The following is a 22,608-nucleotide window of genomic DNA, read 5'->3' on the forward strand; positions in this document are numbered from 1 at the left end:
ACCAGTGATCTTCGGCACGGAAAGTCGGAGCTCTTAAAGATACCAGAGTTTCAGACTAGCATGACTGTTCAAAAGTTTTTTCCCAGTTGTATAGAGTTTATCAAATTGACGAATATATATATTTTTGTGCATTTTACCTGAGCCTAACTCCTTTCCTAACCTGCTACGTGAATTATCCTAACCTGTTACGAAAAGTTAATTGTGACATAAACTGTATCCCTTCTAGACAAAATCCCTAAGCAGAGTCCACCACCCATGTTACGCTGTTAAAATAGTAAAAACAATCTTTGCATATTTTAAGAATGGTGTGATTGGTATGATGATTTCCACACTTTAATGGGGTGATTGTAGTCTATGAGCTAGCTAGCGTCACACCGCCGACATTTTCTTCGATGGGAGGAGATTCGAGGAGAATGATCCCCCACCCCTCTTTGTGGTTGCAGCAGTGTTGTGGAAGTCGGATTCGGGTCAAAGCTAGCAGGGGACTCAATTCGAAAAGAAGGCTCACTTACCCGGATCATCAAAATCGAGCGAATAGCAAATTCAGACTATTGGCCGTAAGCTAACGTGTCTCGAAGCTTCATTTAAGCTTAAACGTCGACTTCGTTGTCCGACAGTGATAGCTATCACGCGGTAGAACGCGCTACTAGCTAGCTAATGGCGTTAACTGGGCTAGTGTAGTATCCATAACTAACGACTGTTTGCTAGCTAGCTGTCGTTTGACAGCCTTTGTCATTTGAACTGTTCAAATCTTCAATTCGGAAAGTCATTAACGAGCCGTGGGGTATATTTTGTTCCAAGGAAACAGTTGTTTTGTTTTATATAGGTAAGGATTTGATATAAGAGCTCGTTTATTGAGCTATGTCTCTCCACGGTAAGCGAAAAGAGATCTACAAATACGAAGCGCCATGGACGGTGTATGCAATGAACTGGAGCGTTCGTCCCGACAAACGCTTTCGCCTGGCCCTTGGAAGTTTCGTTGAAGAATATAACAATAAGGTGAGTGAGAAGATTAATCAGAAATAATTAGTTGGGACCACCGTGAATCCCACAATGCTGTGATGTGGGCCACCCAGAACAGATCTTGGGTATAAACAGAACCCAGAACAGATCTTCGCTTCTATGAATGAATATGACCAAAAAGTTAATAAAAACAGTATGAAGTGTGTTTTAAGCTCTGAGTAATTTGTTCCTTGTTAAATAGTACAGTCGTGGCCAAAAGTTTTGAATGAAACAAATATTAATTTCCACAAAGTTTGCTGCTTCAGTGTCTTTAGATATTTTTGTCAGATGTTACTATGGAATACTGAAGTATAATTACAAGCATTTCATAAGTGTCAAAGGCTTTTATTGACAATAAGATGAGGTTGATGCAAAGAGTCAATATTTGCAGGGTTGACCCTTCTTTTTCAAGACCTCTGCATGCTGTCAATTAACTTCTGGGCCACATCCTGACTGATGGCAGCCCATTCTTGCATAATCAATGCTTGGAGTTTGTCAGAATTTGTGGGGTTTTGTTTGTCCACCCGCCTCTTGAGGCTTGACCACAAGTTCTCAATGGGATTAAGGTCTGGGGAGTTTCCTGGCCATGGACCCAAAATATTGATGTTTTGTTCCCCGAGCTACTTAGTTATCACTTTTGCCTTATGGCAAGGTGCTCCATCATGCAGGAAATGGCATTGTTTGTCACATTTTTACATTTTAGTCATTTAGCAGACGCGCTTATCTTGAGCGACTTACAGTAGTGAATGCATACATTTAATTTCATACTTTTTTTTTCTGCGCTGGCCCCCGGCGGGAATTGAACCCACAACCCTGGCGTTGCAAACACCATGCTCTACCAACTGAGCTACAAACTGTTCCTGGATGGTTGGGAGAAGTTGCTCTAGGTGGATGTGTTGGTACCATTTTTTTTTTATTCATGGCTGTGTTCTTAGGCAAAATTGTGAGTGAGCCCACTCCCTTGGCTGAGAAGCAACCCCACACATGAATGGTCTCAGGATGCTTTACTGTTGGCATGACACAGGACTGATGGTGGCGCTCACCTTGTCTTCTCCGCACAAGCTTTTTTCCGGATGCCCCAAACAATCGGGAAGGGAATTCAGAGAAAATGACTTTACCCCAGTCCTCAGTAGTCCAATCCCTGTACCTTTTGCAGAATATCAGTCTGTCCCTGATGTTTTTCCTGGAGAGAAGTGGCTTCTTTGCTGCCCTTCTTGACACCAGGTCATCCTCCAAAAGTCTTTACCTCACTGTGCGTGCAGATGCACTCACACCTGCCTGCTGCCATTCCTGAGCAAGCTCTGTACTGGTGGTGCCCCGATCCCGCAGCTGAATCAACTTTAGGAGACGGTCCTGGCGCTTGCTGGACTTTCTTGGGCGCCCTGAAGCCTTCTTCACAACAATTGAACCGCTCTCCTTGAAGTTCTTGATGATCCGATAAATGGTTGATTTAGGTGCAATTTTACTGGCAGCAATATCCTTGCCTGTGAAGCCCTTTTTGTGCAAAGCAATGATGGGGGCACGTGTTTCCTTGCAGGTAACCATGGTTGACAGAGGAAGAACAATGATTCCAAGCACCACCCTCCTTTTGAAGCTTCCAGTCTGTTATTCGAATTCAATCAGCATGACAGAGTGATCTCCAGCCTTGTCCTCGTCAGCACTCACACCTGTGTTAACGAGAGAATCACTGACATGTCAGCTCGTCCTTTTGTGGCAGGGCTGAAATGCAGTGGAAATGTTTTTGGGGGATTCAGTTCATTTGCATGGCGAAGAGGGACTTTGCAATTCATCTGATCACTCTTCATAACATTCTGGAGTATATGCAAATTGCCATCATACAAACTGAGGCAGCAGACTTTGTGAAAATTAATATTTGTGTCATTCTCAACTTTTGGCCACGACTGTATATCAAGAGCGGTTGCTGATTTAAATTATTGTTGTTTGTCTTCAGGTGCAGATTGTGGGTCTGGAGGAGGAGAGTTCAGAGTTCATCTGCAGGAACACCTTTGACCACCCCTACCCCACCACCAAGATCATGTGGATCCCGGACAGCAAGGGTGTTTACCCAGACCTGCTTGCCACTAGCGGGGACTACCTGCGCATCTGGAGGGTATGCATGCACCCACAGCCTCCTTGATACTAAATCATACGTAAACATAATAGATGTCATATGTTGGGCGCTCCCTGGCCAGCACCCTCTTCTAACTATTGTGTCCCTCTTGCAGCATCTGGAGTTGCACTCTAGCTCAGTTACTTGCCCAGGGGGGACTCTTCTTTTCTACGTAGTTGTATAGCATCTCATGGCTTGTTAAATGTTACCCCTTAGGTCAGTGAAACAGAGACGCGTTTGGAATGCTTGCTGAATAACAACAAGAACTCTGACTTCTGTGCCCCACTCACCTCGTTTGACTGGAATGAAGTGGATCCTAATCTACTGGGTAAGAGATGGGGCATATGCATAAAGTAGAGCTGGGACTATAAACCAAAAATTTGTGACACCGACCAAATATCATGGACATTTTGCTGATCACGTTCATTACAGTAAATAACCTATAGGTGCCCTAGTAGAGAAATGTGAAGTTTCAAATGAAACAAGTTTGCTAATATGGGTGATTGTTAATACAACAATTCATAGCTACTACATTGAAAGTAGTAGATTTAAGAGTAATATAAAAAATAACTGTGGCGCACAATGTCATAAACTTATCGTTCAAGTTATCGTGATAATTTAGTCCATTTATTGTGACATTGATGTTTGTCCATATCGCCCAGCTCTAGCATATAGTCTACTGGTGTGCTGTCAGTGTCTACAGCATGTGTGTCAGAGTAAGTAGCGTAAAACAATTGAAATGCAATCTCAAATAGCTGCCTGTCACTTTTAAAATCTGGGCATCGTCACATATTTCAGCAAATAAATGCTGGGTCTAAATGAATTGTTGACAACTGTTACCATGGACACAGCTCTGATATTCCCACAGTCGTGCATTACATTTTTTATTCTGTCAATGTTGCGAGCCATGACGCCACCAAAAATAAAACGCTGCATCAAATGAATGGTGCTGAAGCGTGAAATAGAGGGTGTGTGATAGGCAGCCTTTGCAGGTCTGATCTGCGATGGATTTGTTATTATAATGTTTATACTGGTGAAACTGGTAGTCTCTTCAACAATTTATTGAGCTGTGTGCATAATGGAAATAGAAGCCTGTCTCAAATAAGCGCCGGTTGTGTAGAGTGATTCATGCAAATAAACACCCAGGCTGTTAATTGAAGTTTTACAGTGTGTCTTGTTTGGTGACTGTCAGTGTTTTTAATCCTGGTTCTGATCTGTCCATTTCAGGCACCTCCAGCATTGACACCACCTGTACTATCTGGGGGTTGGAGACTGGCCAAGTGCTGGGCAGAGTCAACCTCGTCTCCGGCCACGTCAAGACCCAGCTCATTGCTCATGACAAAGAGGTGTGTGAGGGCTGAGGGGGAATATAAGCCTTGCCTTGAAGTTTAGTTTACTTGTATGAATGAGTAAGTAAAGGCTAGTTGTCGTGAGCAGCGGCTAGAACCTGTTTAGAGAGCAGAACCGAAAAAAACGGAAAATAACGACATTTTCTGAGGAACGAAACAGGTCTCTAGTGTTGCGTAACAGAATCCTTTATTCCAAATCCTGAGAACCGATTAATAATGTTATTTTGTTGTTCAAAAAATATTCCTAATGTCTAATATTTAATTATGTAATTCAGTGAAGTTACGACTTTAAAGGTATTCTAGTAATAGCCAATTCAGATGATGTTTAGCGCTTCAAACCAAGCCTCTCCATGTCCACCCCTCTCTCTTCCCACCCATGAAATTGTCTTATCTCATCTCGCGCCTGCTCTTAAATGGCCAACAAATAAACAAATAGCTTGTGCATACACCGCAAGCTGCTCCATCCGAAGTAATTGATGAAGCTGAATGAGCTAAATGTGAAAACGGTTTATTTTACAGCCTAAACATTTTACCAAAAGGAGCAATATGAACCGTTACTTTTTTTGGGTTCCAACCAGTTCAGAATTTTATTATGCTGGTCGGACCACTGGAACAAAACAAATAGGGGTTCTGTTCAGAACAGAAGAATTGGAAAATAATTTTGGTTCCAACCCCTGGTCCTGAGATCATAAAGTCTGAATGTGTGTCTGTGGGTATACCAGTGTAATAACTCTGTATGTTGGTGGTGTTCTCTGTGTCTAGGTGTATGACATCGCGTTCAGCCGCGCAGGCGGTGGTCGGGACATGTTTGCGTCGGTCGGCGCGGACGGCTCAGTACGCATGTTTGACCTGCGGCACCTGGAACACAGCACCATCATCTATGAAGATCCCCAGCACCACCCCCTGCTGCGCCTCTGCTGGAACAAACAGGACCCCAACTACCTGGCCACCATGGCTATGGACGGCATGGAAGTCAGTCTATTTTACTCTACTTTCTCATTCCTCTTTTAGTTTGGTATTGTCCATTCTCTCTTTGTTGCTCCCTCTCCTTATCCCCATCTGTGTTCTCTCTCCTGTGCTGTGTGTCTCAGGTTGTGATTCTGGACGTGCGTGTTCCCTGCACGCCGGTGGCCCGCCTCAACAACCACCGGGCCTGTGTCAACGGCATCGCCTGGGCTCCCCACTCCTCCTGTCACATCTGCACTGCAGGTAAGGCACAAACAGCTTCTTCACCAGTTCACCTTTCCTCAGACCCCATTCTAAGTCTTCTCACCTTCTCCCTTCAGTGTAATAATAATGTCTTGTCTTTCCTCAGCCGACGACCACCAGGCGCTGATATGGGACATCCAGCAAATGCCCAGGGCCATCGAGGACCCTATTCTGGCCTACACAGCTGAGGGGGAGATCAACAACGTCCAGTGGGCCTCCACCCAGCCTGACTGGATCGCCATCGGCTACAACAACTGCCTAGAGATCCTGCGGGTCTAAAGCCAACCTTCACCTGAGGGGTGGATGTGAAGGGCTGGAGGATGAGGATGATGTGTGGATTCAGAACTTGGACATGTTTTTTTGAGTGGAAGTAAATCTTGCAGGACTGCCTCAAACCACTGCTCTGTCCTGGCTGATTGATGTGCGTATGGGAGGTGGTGTGAACTCTTTGTCCCACTCCACAATGTCCTGGTTTACTCTGTTTTTGATAGAACTAATCCCTGTGTCAAAAGGAGTATGTTGTCTTTATTTATTGTTTTGGTAATCATCAGTGTCTGTACAGCGCCATAATGCATCAGTGTCTGTACAGCGCCATAATGCATCAGTGTCTGTACAGCGCCATAATGCATCAGTGTCTGTACAGCGCCATAATGCATCAGTGTCTGTACAGCGCCATAATGCATCAGTGTCTGTACAGCGCCATAATGCATCAGTGTCTGTACAGCGCCATAATGCATCAGTGGGTTCAACAATTCTAGATGGTCAATTCATTATGCAGTGAAACAGTGCAGTTCCAACTGAAGACTGCCTCTTGAGTGTGTTTAACCTGTTGTTTTAGCCAGCTATATGACATATTTAGGGTCAGGAAACTGGATTTAAAATGACACTCACTGTCAGAAAATGTAATTTAGGGTCATCTGGGTGTCTTTCTGAACTGGTTTGAATCCAGTTGTAGACTTCTAAATTTGAAACCATTAGGCTAATTTTAAGGCCTCATAATTATTTTTAAGTATTTTTTTTTAATGGTTTGCTGGTACCAGATCACTTCCATGATTATACTGTGATAATCTGACATATAGTGAAGTGACTGAAGTGTTATGGTTCAATACCACAGGAAGTTGGTGGCACTTTAATTGGGGAGAACAGGCTCATTCTAACGGCTGGAGCGGAATAGGTGGAATGGTATGAAACACATCTAACACATGGTTTCCAGGTGTTTGATGCCATTCCATTTGTTTTGTTCCAGCCATTATTATGAGTCGTCCTCCCCTCAGCAGCCTCCTGTGTTCAACACACAGTTTGGATACTTTGCCATCAGCCCCTTTGGACTAGACCAGAACCTACCAAAAAGAAGATTAATGTTTTCTTCATTTTGAGTAGAGTTGCTCGGAACAACTGCAGTTCCTATTCAAGACTGTGTGAAACAAATGCGTTTACTTAGCCTAGTACTGAAGGAGAGTGAAACCTTTTTTTCTCCTGTCTCGCTCTTCCTATCTTTTTATTGTTCACTGTACTCGAAGGTCAACCCCCTTTTCGCATGTTTGTACAAGGGGAAATGTACATACTTATAAATATATAAACCAAGATATTGATGATAAGGCAAATCTACATGTAGTAGCTTTTTTCATAAAAGTTTGTATTACCAAATTTGCTCTAACTAATAAATATTCCTTTGTGTGTTTTTGTAGTTGTCAGTGTTATTGCATCACTGAATACACACGGATAGGTCAGGATGTTATGATTTATTTAGGTGGGCATAACGTCACTTCAATGTACAGATGGCTATGTATTGCACTGAGCAGGTATAGTTCTGTCAGCTTCTAACATTACATTTCTCTCTGCAGTGTTCTTAAAGGTCCAATACAGCTGTTTTGATCTAAACATTAAATCATTTCTGGGTAACAGTTAAGTACCTTGGTGATTATTTTCAATTAAAATGGTCAAAAAGAGCAATTTCTGTTATGTAGGGGGAAACTGAAAACTGTCTGGTTGGTATTTATTGTCATGAATGTTGCACTGGAGGCAGCTCTACAGAGTTGTCACTAGCTGCTGACAGCCACATAGTCATAACTTCTAATTTTATACCTAACCTTAACTACACTGCTAACCCTAATGCCTAACCTTAAATTAAGACCAAAAAGGTAATTTAGTTGAAATACATTTTTTACGATATAACCAATTTTGACTTTGCAACTGGCCCATTTAGCAGAAATAGCTCAGTTCTGCCTCCAGGGAAAGATTCATGACAATAAATGTCAACCAGCTGAAACCGAGCCTTTACTGGCAGAGAGGTTGGGAACTCTTATTGGTCAATTAACTAATTTACTTCCTGGTGATGTCACCAGGCAGGCCAAAACTCCATCCCACCAACATTTCTCACTCATAATTTTCACAATTTCAGTATTAGTGTATTTGGCTATTTCAGCTACACCCGTTACTGACAGGAGTATAAGATCTAGCAGACAACCATGCAATCTACATAGACATGCATTGGCAGTAAAATGGCCTTACTGAAGAGCTCAGTTCGTCAGATTTCTGCCCTGCTAGAGCTGCCCCGGTCAACTGTAATGCTGTTATTGTGAAGTGGAAACGTCTAGGAGCAACAACGGCTCCACAAGCTCAAAGAACGAGACCGCCGAGTGGTGAAAATCATCTGTCCTTGGTTGCAACACTCACTACCGAGTTCCAAACTTCCTCTGGAAGCAACGTCAGCACAATAACTGTTAGTCAGGAGCTTCATGAAATAGGTTTCTGTGGCCAAGCAGCCGCACACAAGCCTTAGATCATCATGCGCAATGCCAAGCGCCGGCTAGAGTGATGTAAAGCTCGCTGCTATTGGACTCTGAAGCAGTAGAAACGCGTCAGTCCGTCGGGTTTGGTGGATGCCAGGAGAACGCTACCTGCCCTAATGCATAGTGCCAACTGTAAAGTTTGGTGGAGGAGGAATAATGGTCTGGGCTGTTTTTCATGGTTTGGGCTAGGCCCCTTAGTTCCAGTGAAGGGAAATCTTAACTCTACATTGACATTCTAGAAGATTCTGTGCTTCCAACATTGTGGCAACAGTTTGGGGAAGGCCCTTTCCTATTTCAGCATGACAATGCCCCCATGCATAAAGCGAGGTCCATACAGAAATGGTTTGTCGAGATCGTGTGGAAGAAGAATTTGACTAGCCTACACAGAGCCCTGACCTCAAACCCATCAAACACCTTTGGGATGAACTGGGCCTTTAACATAGCCCAACTGAATGAGTTCCTGGTTTAAAAATATGGTTTATAAGTTAATGTCTATGAATTCCACAAAAGTAAGCCCAACTGAAGAAGAGTAAATGGTGCAAACCACTTAAGTCCAAGCCCTCAACCAAAAATAAACAACTTGCCAGTAGTTGAAGTTTCTGTATTATTTGTTATAAATAATCTTTAATCTAAAAAAGATGAATAAGAATTATGATTTTGTGCTTCAAGAAACCTTTACAGAACAAGAAAGGCTTAAAAAACAGAGTTACATTCTCCTGAAACTGTCAAAAACATCTTGACACTGGGATTCTGGGAAAATGACACTATCCCAGTGACATAACTTGATTGGCAGATTCCATCGACATCACTTCCTCCCAGGTGGGCATCAAACATCCACTAACTTTGGCACCTTGAGTCATTACACACATTTGGGCCAGGATTCAATCTGATCACGGATTTGGACAATGCACCATTTAAACGTAATTTCCGATTGAGCCGACATATGCAGCGTTTACCGTTAATGTGGTCCCTTCAAAAGCGGGAACATTGTCTTGTAGAATCAGATTGAATCCAGGCCTTCCAAAAGGGTGATGTTAAATATGTGACCATGTCACTTACTCAAACATAGTCAACAAACATTGCACACACACACACACACACACACACACACACACACACACACACACACACACACACACACACACACACACACACACACACACACACACACACACACACACACACACACACACACACACACACACACACACACACACACACACACACACACACACACACACACACACACACACACACACACACACACACACACACACACACACACCTGAAAAAGAGATGATGCATCCTTGGTGTAACAACAGTCCTGTGAAACAGAACAGATATATAGACATACACAAACATGATGAACCAAGCAAAGCAGTAATGGCTGTATAAATGAAAGGTGTTTATAATGCTTCACAGGTGCTACATAACTACAGCATAAAGGAGATGAGAAAACTGTCCGTTATGCTTTTTTCCCCATGTCAATTAGCTGTTCTCATGACCCCTGACAATGTTGACTCAATAATGAGACATGTCACTTCATGTTAACAATTATTGCTTTCCATTAAGTCATATGATTGGTAGAACATGAGAGTAGAATTACTGTATTCAAAAATGGCCACTTTTACAGTAGTCATTCCTACCATACAGACATAAACAGTATTTAGACAGCATTTATACCATCTCTTTATATCATCTGTTGATAATATGTTACACCAACATAGCAACAATACATTTGTGCATTCATAACTAATAGATTTTCCAGATTGACGGTAAGATCCTCATGATACTATAAAAATACGTTTCAGTTCAACTTATAAACAGCACTGAGCCTGAATGTGCAGTTCCTCTACAGTGTAAACATACAGTACACACAGTTATATGTATTTTTGGCCAAATTCTTATCTCCCAACAAAAAGGACCATGGCATAAAAGGACCATCACTTAACAAAAAGAAAACGAGAGAGGAATGATAATACTACAGCTTTGAGATCCAGGGAAAAGGGGGTTTGGGGTTATTGTTAGTGTCCGTGTGACGTGTGTGTCCGTGTGCTTCTAGTCAGCCCAGTTTCATATCAGTTCTCCATAGGCAGTGCCAGGACCCCAGGCTTTGTAGGGTCTGGGTTGCAGAAATCTTAAACCCCCTCTCAATAATGCCCTAGGCCCTGATAGAGAGGAGAGGTTGTTTGTCGCACAGGACCAGAGGTGCCTCAGCCCCGGGCACTGTGAGTCAGTGAGAGGGGGCCCTCCATAGAACCTCCTCTCAGCTACGTGGAAGGCAACCCACGTTGATCAGCAGCATCTTACAGGTTAGGGGGTTGGGTGGGGATTGGAGAGGAGGAATGAGAGAGGGGACGATTAGAGAAGTGACTGCCAACATATGATTGTCCTCCTGTGGTGGTGTAGGGGGTACTAGGAGTGAGGGATGATCAGGTTTAAGGTTAAAGGTCAGAGGGTTTTAGCTGCCTGGCAGGATGGGGTCAGAAACGTGCCTCTGAATCTCCTGCCCCTCTGTGGAGGTCTCCAGGTTGTCAGGGAGGGAGGGGAAACGCAGGCTGCCACACAGCAGTCCAGAGGGCCCCAGGGTTTGGCAGGAGACATGGGGGGGGCTAAGGCCCATGGAGGACCCTGGAAGGGGCTCTGTCTCAGGGGACATGGACATGGTGTCATCAGAGGCCACCGTGAGGTGGATCCCACTGGACAGGGAATCCTTGGACTTGTGCTTGTCTGAGTCCGGGCTCTGCAAAGAAAAAAACGGGGCAGACAGGTGAAGCACAAAAGCGATTCAGTAACTCAGTATACTGTACAACCTCTAATACCAATTCCTCGCTCTCACTCATTTTATCAGCCCACTGTTTCACAATATCATATAGCTCTTCGAGGACAGAGCATTGTAGCAAGCAAAAACTGATATATACTGTACTATCTGTACACCATACCAGTACCCACCTGCAGTGGCGAAGGCATGCTGTCAATCTTGATTGGGGGCATGAAGGGGACAGTGTGGATGATGGGGGCTGCTGTGCTGTACAGGGTGGTGGTGTGAGCAGGGTGAGGGCTGGGCAACACAGTGCTGTAGGCCGGGGGTACTGGGGTTATCTGCCTTTGGAGCAGCTGCAGGATCACGTGGATGTCTGCAGTCATCCGAGTCTCCAGTCTGGGCAGGGCCAAGGATGGAGGCAGGGTGGGAGAGGAAAGACCAAAGAAGAATAAAGTCAATCATTTCTTCCTCTGTGATCTCTCTCAATCATTTCTTCCTCTGTGATCTCTCTCAATCATTTCTTCCTCTGTGATCTCTCTCAATCATTTCTTCCTCTGTGATCTCTCTCAATCATTTCTTCCTCTGTGATCTCTCTCAATCATTTCTTCCTCTGTGATCTCTCTCAATCATTTCTTCCTCTGTGATCTCTCTCAATCATTTCTTCCTCTGTGATCTCTCTCAATCATTTCTTCCTCTGTGATCTCTCTCAATCATTTCTTCCTCTGTGATCTCTCTCAATCATTTCTTGGTCTACCTCCATTATTTATTTTGGCTTCCAATTATTATCTTCCTTTACCTGTCTGTAAATCCTCTCCTCTCCTCTCCTCTCCTCTCCTCTCCTCTCCTCTCCTCTCCTCTCCTCTCCTCTCCTCTCCTCTCCTCTCCTCTCCTCTCCTCTCCTCTCCTCTCCTCTCCTCTCCTCTCCTCTCCTCTCCTCTCCTCACAGTTCCTTTCTAAAGATCCCCTTTGCTGTGCCCTCGTCACTTTTCCTCTCCTTTCCTGTCATCCCTTTTCCCCTCCTCTTCTCTCCTCTCCTCACTTTTCCTCTCCTCTTCTCTCATCTCATCTATACCTGTGGAGCTGGGACTGTAGCAGCTCCACTCTGGACTCCAGTTCATTGGGCCTGTCCTCTGCACAGGGAGGAGAGTGGTAGGTGCCCCTGACTGAGGAGCAGCGCCGCTGGGGATCTGACAACTGACTGGTCCTCCGGTCAGGCCAATACCCATACACCCCTGGGCCTGGCATGTTGATGGGGGCTGCAGCTGGGATGTAGAGAAAGAGCAGAGATGCCTGTGGGAATGCTTTGATGCAGGTTAGAACATAGTACAGTCCACTGATCTTAGTAAGTTCATGCGTAATACTGTGTATCTATATCTCAGTCTCTCTTTACCTGTGTATTGGTGACTTCCTCGGTCCAGGGGCGACCCCATGCCGGCTGAGGGTCCGCTGGGAGGCAGCAGGCTGACCACAGCAGGGGGGTAGTCATCGGTGTTGTCCACAGAGGGGTACAGCTCTGCTTTGCTATGTCCCAGGGGCTTCATCTCATCGTCACTGGACTGGGAGCAGGCGCTGGCGCTGCTACACATGCCCTCCCAGTGGGAGCTTGTGTCCGGGCCGCTGTGGTTCCCCAAAGGACACGACTGGTCTGGAAATGAGTCCTCACGGTCCATGCCGTCTACACACAACCAGGACAGGTACAATGATCACCACAACTTTAGACATATCATTGATAGTAACACTACTTTTACTTTTAACAATGTATAAGAAACCCATGAGGACATAATGAGCAGAACCACACACACTCACCAGGCCGGTTTCTCGTGCGTCGTGGCCGCGGCCGTCGGTATCCACATTCAGAGTCCTCACTGGGAGGTGCCTGGTTCATTCTATCTACCTAATACACATCAGCTTCAGTAACTCAACAAAAAACAACTCACACTTTACAACACAATACACACACACCATCAATCATCAGCTTTATACACACTAAATATTCAAGAAGTAATGCTTTTGCATTAGTTTGCCTAACTAAAACTCATTGACCTTGTGTTAAGCTCTCTTTATGACTAAGGGCTTGTTTCCCAGACACAGATTAAGACTAGTCCTGGGCTAAAAAGCACTTTCAAAGGAGATTCTCAATTGAGAATGATTTTTAGTCCAAGACTACACAGTCTGTGTCCAGGAAACCGGCCCAACATGAACAGTACCTACTAGTGGTTGGAGAGGGTGCTCTCTGTCCCCCCCCCTGACGGTACTCACATCTCGGAGGTTGAAGGTGATCTCCAGGTTGGTCCAGAAGCAGTCGGAGAAGTCTGGGTACATGTCCAGCACCTCCAGCAGGTCCTCCCTCAGGATCCTATGGAGGTCACAGTAGGTCAAAGCCCTGACGTCTGCACTGGACTTCCCTGGACGCCCAAAAAGATAGATGGGTTCTCCGAAGATATCATTCTGACCTACAGAGAGAACGAGAGAGAGAGAGAGAATGGAGAGATGAGAGGTTGAAAGGTGACACAGGTGGAGAGGAAAAGGAGGTGAATAGAGGGACAATGGAGAAAGCAATGTTTGAACAAAAAAAGAATTGGAAAACATAAGCATTAAAAACACTTATAAGCTCACTCACATACACCACCAGGGGGAGTAAAAGCCTCCGTCTACAAGACTACCCTGATAGATTTATTTTCTAGGTTAAATTTCTTCTGGATTATTTCTAGATTTTTCAGAGACTAGAACAATAACACTAATGCTCTACATTATTCCAGTTAGGCCTGACTTTGTGTCCACTTAAATGCAGAGGGGAGACGAATCAAAGCGAGACAGGCTAGCATAGAAAGAGTGGGTCTGAGCAATCGGGTGATCGGTAATCAATGACACTGTGGAATGGAAGTGGAGCCGTGCCCAAACACCTCTGGCTAAACAGCACACCACAACACAGCAGTGTGTGTGTGTATGTGTGTGAGTGTGAGAGAGGGAGAGGGAGAGAGAGAGAGAGAGAGAGAGAGAGAGAGAGAGAGAGAGAGAGAGAGAGAGAGAGAGAGAGAGAGAGAGAGAGAGAGAGAGAGAGAGAGAGAGAAACAGACAGACAGAGACAGGCAGACAGACAGAGAATGCACTAAACCACATAAGCTTGAAAGGGAAGAACGAGGGGAAGACTTAAGAAAGAAGGAGAGGCTACCCAGTAACCCTCACCACCCTTCATCCTACCCAGTAACCACCACCACCCTTCAGCCTACCCAGTAACCACCACCACCCTTCAGCCTACCCAGTAACCCTCACCACCCTTCATCCTACCCAGTAACCACCACCACCCTTCAGCCTACCCAGTAACCACCACCACCCTTCAGCCTACCCAGTAACCCTCACCACCCTTCATCCTACCCAGTAACCACTACCACCCTTCAGCCTACCCAGTAACCACCACCACCCTTCAGCCTACCCAGTAACCCTCACCACCCTTCATCCTACCCAGTAACCACTACCACCCTTCAGCCTACCCAGTAACCACCACCACCCTTCAGTCTACCCAGTAACCACCACCACCCTTCAGCCTACCCAGTAACCACCACCACCCTTCAGCCTACCCAGTAACCACCACCACCCTTCAGCCTACCCAGTATGGCCACCACCACCCTTCAGCCTACCCAGTAACCACCACCACCCTTCATCCTACCCAGTAACCACCACCACCCTTCAGCCTACCCAGTAACCACCACCACCCTTCAGCCTACCCAGTATGGCCACCACCACCCTTCAGCCTAACCAGTAACCACCACCACCCTTCAGCCTACCCAGTAACCACCACCACCCTTCAGCCTACCCAGTAACCACCACCACCCTTCAGCCTACCCAGTATGGCCACCACCACCCTTCAGCTTACCCAGTATGGCCACCACCACCCTTCAGCCTACCCAGTAACCCCCACCACCCTTCAGCCTACCCAGTAACCCCCACCACCCTTCAGTCTACCCAGTAACCCCCACCACCCTTCCGTCTACCCAGTAACCACCACCCCCCTTCAGCCTACCCAGTAACCACCACCACCCTTCATCCTACCCAGTAACCACTACCACCCTTCAGTCTACCCAGTAACCACCACCACCATTCAGCCTACCCAGTAACCACCACCACCCTTCAGCCTACCCAGTAACCACCACCACCCTTCAGCCTACCCAGTAACCACCACCACCCTTCAGCCTACCCAGTAACCACCACCACCCTTCAGCCTACCCAGTAACCCCCACCACCCTTCAGACTACCCAGTAACCACCACCACCCTTCAGCCTACCCAGTAACCACCACCACCCTTCAGCCTACCCAGTATGGCCATCACCACCCTTCAGCCTACCCAATAACCACCACCACCCTTCAGCCTACCCAGTAACCCCCACCACCCTTCAGCCTACCCAGTAACCCCCACCACCCTTCAGCCTACCCAGTATGGCCACCACCCTTCAGCCTACCCAGTAACCACCACCACCCTTCATCCTACCCAGTAACCACCACCACCCTTCAGCCTACCCAGTAACCCTCACCACCCTTCAGCCTACCCAGTAACCACCACCACCCTTCAGCCTACCCAGTAACCACCACCCTTCAGCCTACCCAGTAACCACCACCACCCTTCAGCCTACCCAGTAACCACCACCCTTCAGCCTACCCAGTAACCACCACCACCCTTCAGCCTACCCAGTATGGCCACCACCACCCTTCAGTCTACCCAGTATGGCCACCACCCTTCAGCCTACCCAGTATGGCCACCACCACATCGTCTCTCAGAATCTCTATGGACCCTCTAGAGATGAAGTAGAGAGCTGAGAGGACGTCTCCCATGTGGACCAGGGTGTCGCCTGGAGGGGCGTGGGTGGTCTTAAACCTCATGGCCAGCGCCCGCAGACAGCCGTTACTAGCCCCCTTGAAGGCCCTGCAGTTCTGGAGCAGGCAGCGGTTCAGGTGGAGGCAGATATCAGCCTGCAGACACTCAGGGAAACCCTTCAGCACCTAGAGAAATGGGAGAGGGAGAAAGAGAGAAGAGAGAGAGAGAGAGAGAGAGAGAGAGAGAGAGAGAGAGAAAGAAAGAAAGAGACAGAGAGAGACAGAGAGACAGAGAGAGAGAGAGAGAGACAGAGAGAGAGAGAGAGACAGAGAGAGACAGAGAGAGAGAGAGACAGAGAGAGAGAGAGAGACAGAGAGAGACAGAGAGAAACAGAGAGAGAGAGAGAGACAGAGAGAGACAGAAAGAGAGAGAGACAGAGAGAGACAGAGAGAGAGACAGAGAGAAACAGAGAGAGAGAGACAGAGAGAAAGAGAGAGACAGAGAGAGAGAGAGAGAGACAGAGAGAGAGAGACAGAGAGAGACAGAGAGAGAGCGAGTGGGGAGAGCAGTTTCAGTTGATGCTCACTATTGACAAGGGGACACATGCACACACACAGTGTCTATGTGATCAACTGTGTTCAGATTGAATTGACAGGCGTGCTCTCTGCTACGTCATGTTCCTGTGGTGTTAGAGGCCTAATGCTTTTCTCTTCTCTGCAACCAGCAGGACGCTATCTATCTACTAACACAAAGGATATGACGCACATCATTTACACTGTTAGGTCTCCCTGTCTGAGCACCTAATGGCGGCAAAACTCAGGTGGCAAGTAGGGAATATGTGTTTTTCGTGTGAATATGAACGTGTGTGTTTTTCGCGTGCATATGGATGTGTGTGTGTTTGGCTGTATATGAATGTGTGTTTGAGAGTGACTCACAGCGTTCATGTCGATGCCATTGGTATAGGACCAGGCATGTTGGAAGTATTCCTCCAGTCTCTGGCGTAGTCCCTCTGGGATCTGGTGGAAGCGGATGAACTCTTTGACACGCAGCATCTGGGTGTGGTAACGGGCCGTGCCGGAGTACAGCCTCTGGATGATAGCCGACACGTTACCAAAGATACTGGCATACATCAGAGCTACAGGAGACGACAGAGAGACATGTCAGTGACATCCACCTAAAATGATCGGTGGTACTACACTTAAAGTAATGCAGCAATGCATATGAACACTCTGGACACACAGGCACACTACAGACACGGACACACTGGTGACGTACTCAGACACACTGGTGACGTACTCACAGCCGATTAGCATGATGCAGATGGAGAAGATCTTCTCAGGGTTGGTGTTGGGGGAAACGTTACCGAAGCCCACGCTGGTCAAGCTGCTGAAGGTAAAGTAAAGCGCTGTGACGTATTTATCCTTGGTGGAGGGGCCGGAGGCAGGATCTGTGTCGTTGTATGGTTTACCAATCTGTTCAGCCAGGTTGTCCAGCCAGCCGATCTTCATGCCTCCGATGCGGGCCGAGTTGGTGCGCTCCGCGTTGCCGATGGCGTACCAGATACAGGCCAGCCAATGGGCGATGAGGGCAAAGGTGCACATGAGGAGGAAGAGAACAGCGGCGCCGTACTCTGAGTAGCGGTCCAGCTTCCGCGCCACACGCACCAATCGCAGTAGCCGAGCAGTCTTCAGCAAGCCAATCAGAGTGGTCGTCTGGGGCTGAGAGGAGAGAGGTTCAAAGTACAAACAAAGCAATTCATGTAAAAGAACAAGAAGATTTATGAGAGAGTCTTTGTTGAATTGGTACACTGACCAACACTGCAAAAAAAGGACCAATACTACACACAGATTCAAATGATCCACCTTCTCCTCCATCCATCTCACCTCATCAGAGCCAGAGCGGAATATGAGCAAGTCAAAGGGGATGGCTGCCACTATATCAATGAGGAACCAGCCTTTGAAGTAGTGCTGGGCGATTCGCCCCGGGTGGCTGACCACCTCGTCATTGTGATTGACATATGTGGTCCGGAAGTTGATGAGAATGTCCACGATAAACATGACGTCCACCACCAGGTCCACCACGTTGAGGGGGTTGCAGGTGTAGCCACAGGAGCGCCGGAGCTCGTCTTCCACCTCGTTGAGCAGGAAGGCAGCGGAGTAGGGGGTGAAGACAGCCGTGTAGATGACCAGCAGGAGGATGACCCAGTCCCACACCGCCTTGAAGGGACTGTAGTGGAGGATGGTCCACTTGTGGATGCGAGGCGCCTGGAGCTTGTACTCTGGCAGGACATCAGCCCCTAGGGACAGTACCTAGAAGGGAGAGGGCAGAGACGGTCAGAGAGTCCTGCTGAATCTAGATTAATCATGGGCAGTAAAAGTGAAACAGAAATGAAACAGAATATCTTCACAATGGTCCCTCACCACCCTGCTGAAAAGGCCTTGATTAGAACCACAATAATATGAGATGATAAGCCAAACAGCCTTAGCAAAATGGAAAGCTGTATAAGAAATGGGAAAGAGAGTGAGTCATGTCAGAGAATTGTGCCGAGAAACCCGAGGGACGTGGGTTCAGGGAACCAGAGCAGAAGACAGTTCAGAAGAGAGGAGCAGAACAGGACCTGATATTGTCTTTGTTGTGCCCTTTGGGGGAAGGAAGGGGAGCAACTGTGTTCTGTCTACCTACCTACTGTGTCTGACACCGCGGGCCTCCAACCCACATGTCTCTCACCTCAGCACAACTAGAACAGCAGCAGCAAAAAAACACAACAACCCTCCATTAGCTGTTCAAGCACTGTCACAAATCAATCAGAGTTAATGTGTATTCCAGAGTGACAAAGAGGGAGAAGTAGTGTGTGTGTGTGTGTGTGTGTGTGTGTGTGTGTGTGTGTGTGTGTGTGTGTGTGATACAATGCAATGAGTGTAAATGTTCACACAAACATCCCTCAGTCTCACAGCTAACCAGTCATGTTGTCATGAAGACAATTATGTCCTGGAGTATAAACAATATCTGTCTCAAAGGACCCAACACAAACACTGTAGAAGCCAACGCACAGCTTTTCACAAGACAAATATCTACATGGTTACGGGGGTCTGATTTCTGAGTGTTCAACACAGTCAGTACAGCCAAATAGGAACCAAATCAACTATAATAACCAGTATGTAAATCATAGGTGCAAATTCAAATACAGAGAGGACCTTAGTGATTGTGTTCTCATAGTGACAGCACAGACCATAATATTACCTAAAAATGTATATTTTCCTCACACACCATCATCGAAACCACAGTATCTGAATCGACAACAATAACCCAAGAGATCACACTCACATAGACCATTTCAATCAGTCTGCCCCTAGTGCTCTTACTAACCGGTACAACGATGAGAGCCTCCATATCCAAGAGCTCCAGTTTATCCTGGTCCCGACTACAGCAGCAGCAGGAGGAGGAGGTCCCCCTCAAAGTCCCCAGCAACCCTCCCTGTCTCCCCCGGAACAGATAGGTCCTCCCCTGCTCCATCCTAGCCCGCTATGTCCAGCACAATGCTCCAGATCAGCTACTCAGTGGCCCAGTGCCTATGTGCCCAGCTCTAACAGACCACTGCTGGGGAGTGGACCCTCTCTGGCTGCCTGGCTGTCTGTACCCTTCTCCCCCACCCCACCCCACTCACTGGCCTTTAAAAAGACCCTACTGCAGCTCACCTGCCACACCATGTGACCCCCTTCACTGTCCCTCGGCCAATGGCAGAGCAGGGTAAGTGCCCTAATTTACAAGCAAATCGACAGGGATTGTTGCTAAGAGCTGGGTGATTTTGGTTCATTTTCACTAACACCTTTTGTGAGTGCTTGTGTAGGAGGGCAGTATTGGTCAAAACTGTCTGTGTGCTTGATGTAGAGGCTGTATGGATGACCAGGGTTGTTCTCTTGAAAAGTGTGTGAATTAGACCCTTTTCCTGTCCTGCTAACCATTGAAAATGTAATGAGTACTTTTGGGTGTCAGGGAAAATGTATGGAGTAAAAAGTACATCATTTTCTTTCGGAAAATAAAAGTAAAAGTAGTCAAAAATATAAATAGTAAAGTAAAGTACAGATACCCCAAGAAACTACTTAAGTAGTACTTTCAAGTATTTTTACAGCTCTGGACATAGGCAGACCATGGTGCACAATGTGCTCTCTGATATCACCCATATGGGCTCCCGAATGGTGCAGCGGTCTAGGGCCCTGCATCTCAGTGCAAGAGAAGTCACTACAGTCCCTGGTTTGATTCCAGGCTGTATCACATCCGGACTTTGAGTGGGACCTATCTGTTCCGGGGGAGACAGGGAGGGCTGCTGGGGACTTTGAGGGGGACCTCCTCCTCCTGCTGCTGCTGTGGTCGGGACCAGGATAAACTGGAGCTCCTGGATATGGAGGCTCTCATCGTTGTACCGGTTAGTAAGAGCACTAGGGGCAGACTGATTGAAATGGTCTATGTGAGTGTGATCTCTTGGGTTATTGTTGTCGATTCAGATACTGTGGTTTCGATGATGGTGTGTGAGGAAAATATACATTTTTAGGTAATATTATGGTCCTCCACAGTCAACATGTGTTGCAGGCTAGGCTGGTGTAACAGACCATAATATTACCTAAACAGTCAACATGTTCTGGCTGGTCTAGCTGGTCAACATGTTCTGCAGGCTAGACTGGTGGAACCTCCACTGGCTCATCCTACTTTGCATGTATAGTTTGCATAACTATGGTGACAGAATAATGTCCCTACTTAGCTGGATCACAAAATACAGGTACATTAAATGCGGCATGTTCAGTGCTACAAGGTTTTTTCCCTACTAAATAACCTGAGTACAAGGTGAAAGCTTCCTATGACAATTTCCATCTCTTTCCAGAACATCTGACCTCTCTCAACCCTCACAGCTTTGATTCTTAAATGGAAAAGATGTTCAGACTCAAAGTAAGAGACCAAACCTGTAAGGCTAAAGTCCCCACATACAGTCAGTCTTAGAGGTGATAAAATGACACCATCTGGTTAGCCTCCTATCGATTCCCATCCAAACTACACACTGCCCACTTACCGCTCTATGACCCAACTCTCACCCAGTCCAGGGGGTGCTGCTCCAGTAGTCAGTAAACTAATCTAATACAAGGAATAGTAGGACTGAGCTTTAATTAAATGGATAGTTCAGTTAATGCATTTCGTACACAGAATAAACAATTTGAAACAACAAACTGAAACGATTGACTGAAGACTGAGGATGTGAAAATGCACTGCAGAACCTCTCATAGCAGAGCATTTAAAGTACTGTACAGATGTAGGATCTTAATTTGAGCCAGTTCGATAGAGCAGGAAAATAATTCTGCAGCAACAGGAAATGTGAATTATTATGTGGATTATAATTAATGGCATTTCAAAGTGGAAATTATAAACTTCAGGAGTCTTTTTAAACCTCAAATACACAACACGTTTTACATTTTCTGCATTGCAGGAAAGTTCTCCTGCAACAGGGTGATCAAATGAAGATTCTACACCTACAGCACTGTTTGCTACATACCGTATGAAAGAAGACCTGACTGCTGGGGGCTACATAGGGCTCAGGACCTTAGGCCTTATTGCTATCAATGTTTGTGGCTAAATGAGGGTTGTGATTCCACGTGTCACTGTGCTCTTTCTCTGACAGATGCGCTGCTGTACCAACAATCAGGATTCTCCCCCTGAGGACTGAATTTAACATCTAACATGATGAACCTGTGGGAGCAAGCTGAGGGATGGGCAGTGTGCGTGTGTGTTACCCAGATTCACTCATCTGGGTAATTTCAGATTATTGACATCATTTCCAGTCCTGTTTCATAATGACAGCCTGAATAAGATCCATGCCGTCTGCACCACAATGTTTAACCAAAACCACTCAGGGCTTATAACAGTTAACAGTCCTTATTGGAAAACACAATGACATCTGACATAGAATACAACAAATACCTTTTTAAAGATTAAAAACAAACACTAGCTATTTGCATAAAGAACACCTAACTATGTTAATACTTCAGTAACAATCCAGTCTGAAATTAAAAACCTCTGACACTAGTTTTCCTTCATACACCAAACAAACACCACTAAGGTACTGTGAACTGTTCTCTTTAAATTAGAATAATCATTTTCAGAACAAAATGAAATTTGATTCATGCTAATCAAATGAACATTCCAAATTCCAGAGACCAACAAGTACCCTGGAGCCCACAAAACATCAACATAATTATCACCTACGAAAAAAAAGTGGGCGACAAGTGACACAAGACAAATTTTGACGACAACAAGATGACATCAGCACTAACAACATCCGTCACAGCCCCTGCCTCACTGTCAATACGGAGGATGGAGCTCGGTAGCCTGCTACGAACCACCAGATGACCATGAGGGTAAGAGGAGAGGCAGAAAAGGACAGGAGTGAGTCAGGAAGAGAAAGAAAGAAGAGAATAGGGAGTGAGAGAGTAGAGTTGGAGTACTCACAGGTTGGAGTTTCTGTTTCAGGCTCATGTTGAGGAGTGTGGCTGGAAGAGAGGGCGGGAGAAAACTGAGAGAGGATAACG

At 46.2% G+C, this 22,608-nt stretch overlaps 2 protein-coding genes across 4 annotated transcripts in view; one reads left to right on the forward strand and one right to left on the reverse strand.

The window, feature by feature from the left end:
* Positions 1 to 407: 407 nt before the first annotated feature.
* LOC106601519 (DDB1- and CUL4-associated factor 7) lies at positions 408 to 7,351 on the forward strand. The gene is made up of 7 exons (XM_014193758.2): positions 408 to 999; positions 2,954 to 3,112; positions 3,329 to 3,440; positions 4,340 to 4,458; positions 5,224 to 5,433; positions 5,553 to 5,670; positions 5,777 to 7,351. The coding sequence occupies exons 1-7, from the start codon at positions 862 to 864 to the stop codon at positions 5,947 to 5,949; spliced, it is 1,029 nt and encodes a 342-aa protein (XP_014049233.1). The 5' UTR covers positions 408 to 861; the 3' UTR covers positions 5,950 to 7,351.
* Positions 7,352 to 9,049: 1,698 nt separating this feature from the next.
* LOC106601520 (potassium voltage-gated channel subfamily H member 6) overlaps positions 9,050 to 22,608 on the reverse strand; it is a 40,397-nt gene continuing 26,838 nt past the window's right edge. For 2 of the 3 annotated variants that reach the window (XM_045715367.1, XM_045715369.1), the window contains 10 exons: positions 17,920 to 18,345; positions 17,337 to 17,754; positions 16,972 to 17,171; positions 15,969 to 16,221; positions 13,486 to 13,679; positions 13,033 to 13,120; positions 12,617 to 12,901; positions 12,299 to 12,527; positions 11,415 to 11,622; positions 9,050 to 11,205 (listed from right to left, as the gene is read on the reverse strand). In XM_045715367.1, coding sequence (XP_045571323.1) covers positions 10,924 to 11,205; positions 11,415 to 11,622; positions 12,299 to 12,527; positions 12,617 to 12,901; positions 13,033 to 13,120; positions 13,486 to 13,679; positions 15,969 to 16,221; positions 16,972 to 17,171; positions 17,337 to 17,754; positions 17,920 to 18,345 — 2,583 coding nt within the window. In that variant the 3' untranslated portion in view covers positions 9,050 to 10,923. The remainder of the gene's footprint in view (positions 11,206 to 11,414; positions 11,623 to 12,298; positions 12,528 to 12,616; positions 12,902 to 13,032; positions 13,121 to 13,485; positions 13,680 to 15,968; positions 16,222 to 16,971; positions 17,172 to 17,336; positions 17,755 to 17,919; positions 18,346 to 22,608) is intronic. The other variant, XM_045715368.1, reaches the window with a different exon arrangement.

This window comes from Salmo salar, chromosome ssa03, assembly GCF_905237065.1.
Source record: "Salmo salar chromosome ssa03, Ssal_v3.1, whole genome shotgun sequence".
Lineage (NCBI taxonomy): Eukaryota > Metazoa > Chordata > Actinopteri > Salmoniformes > Salmonidae > Salmo > Salmo salar.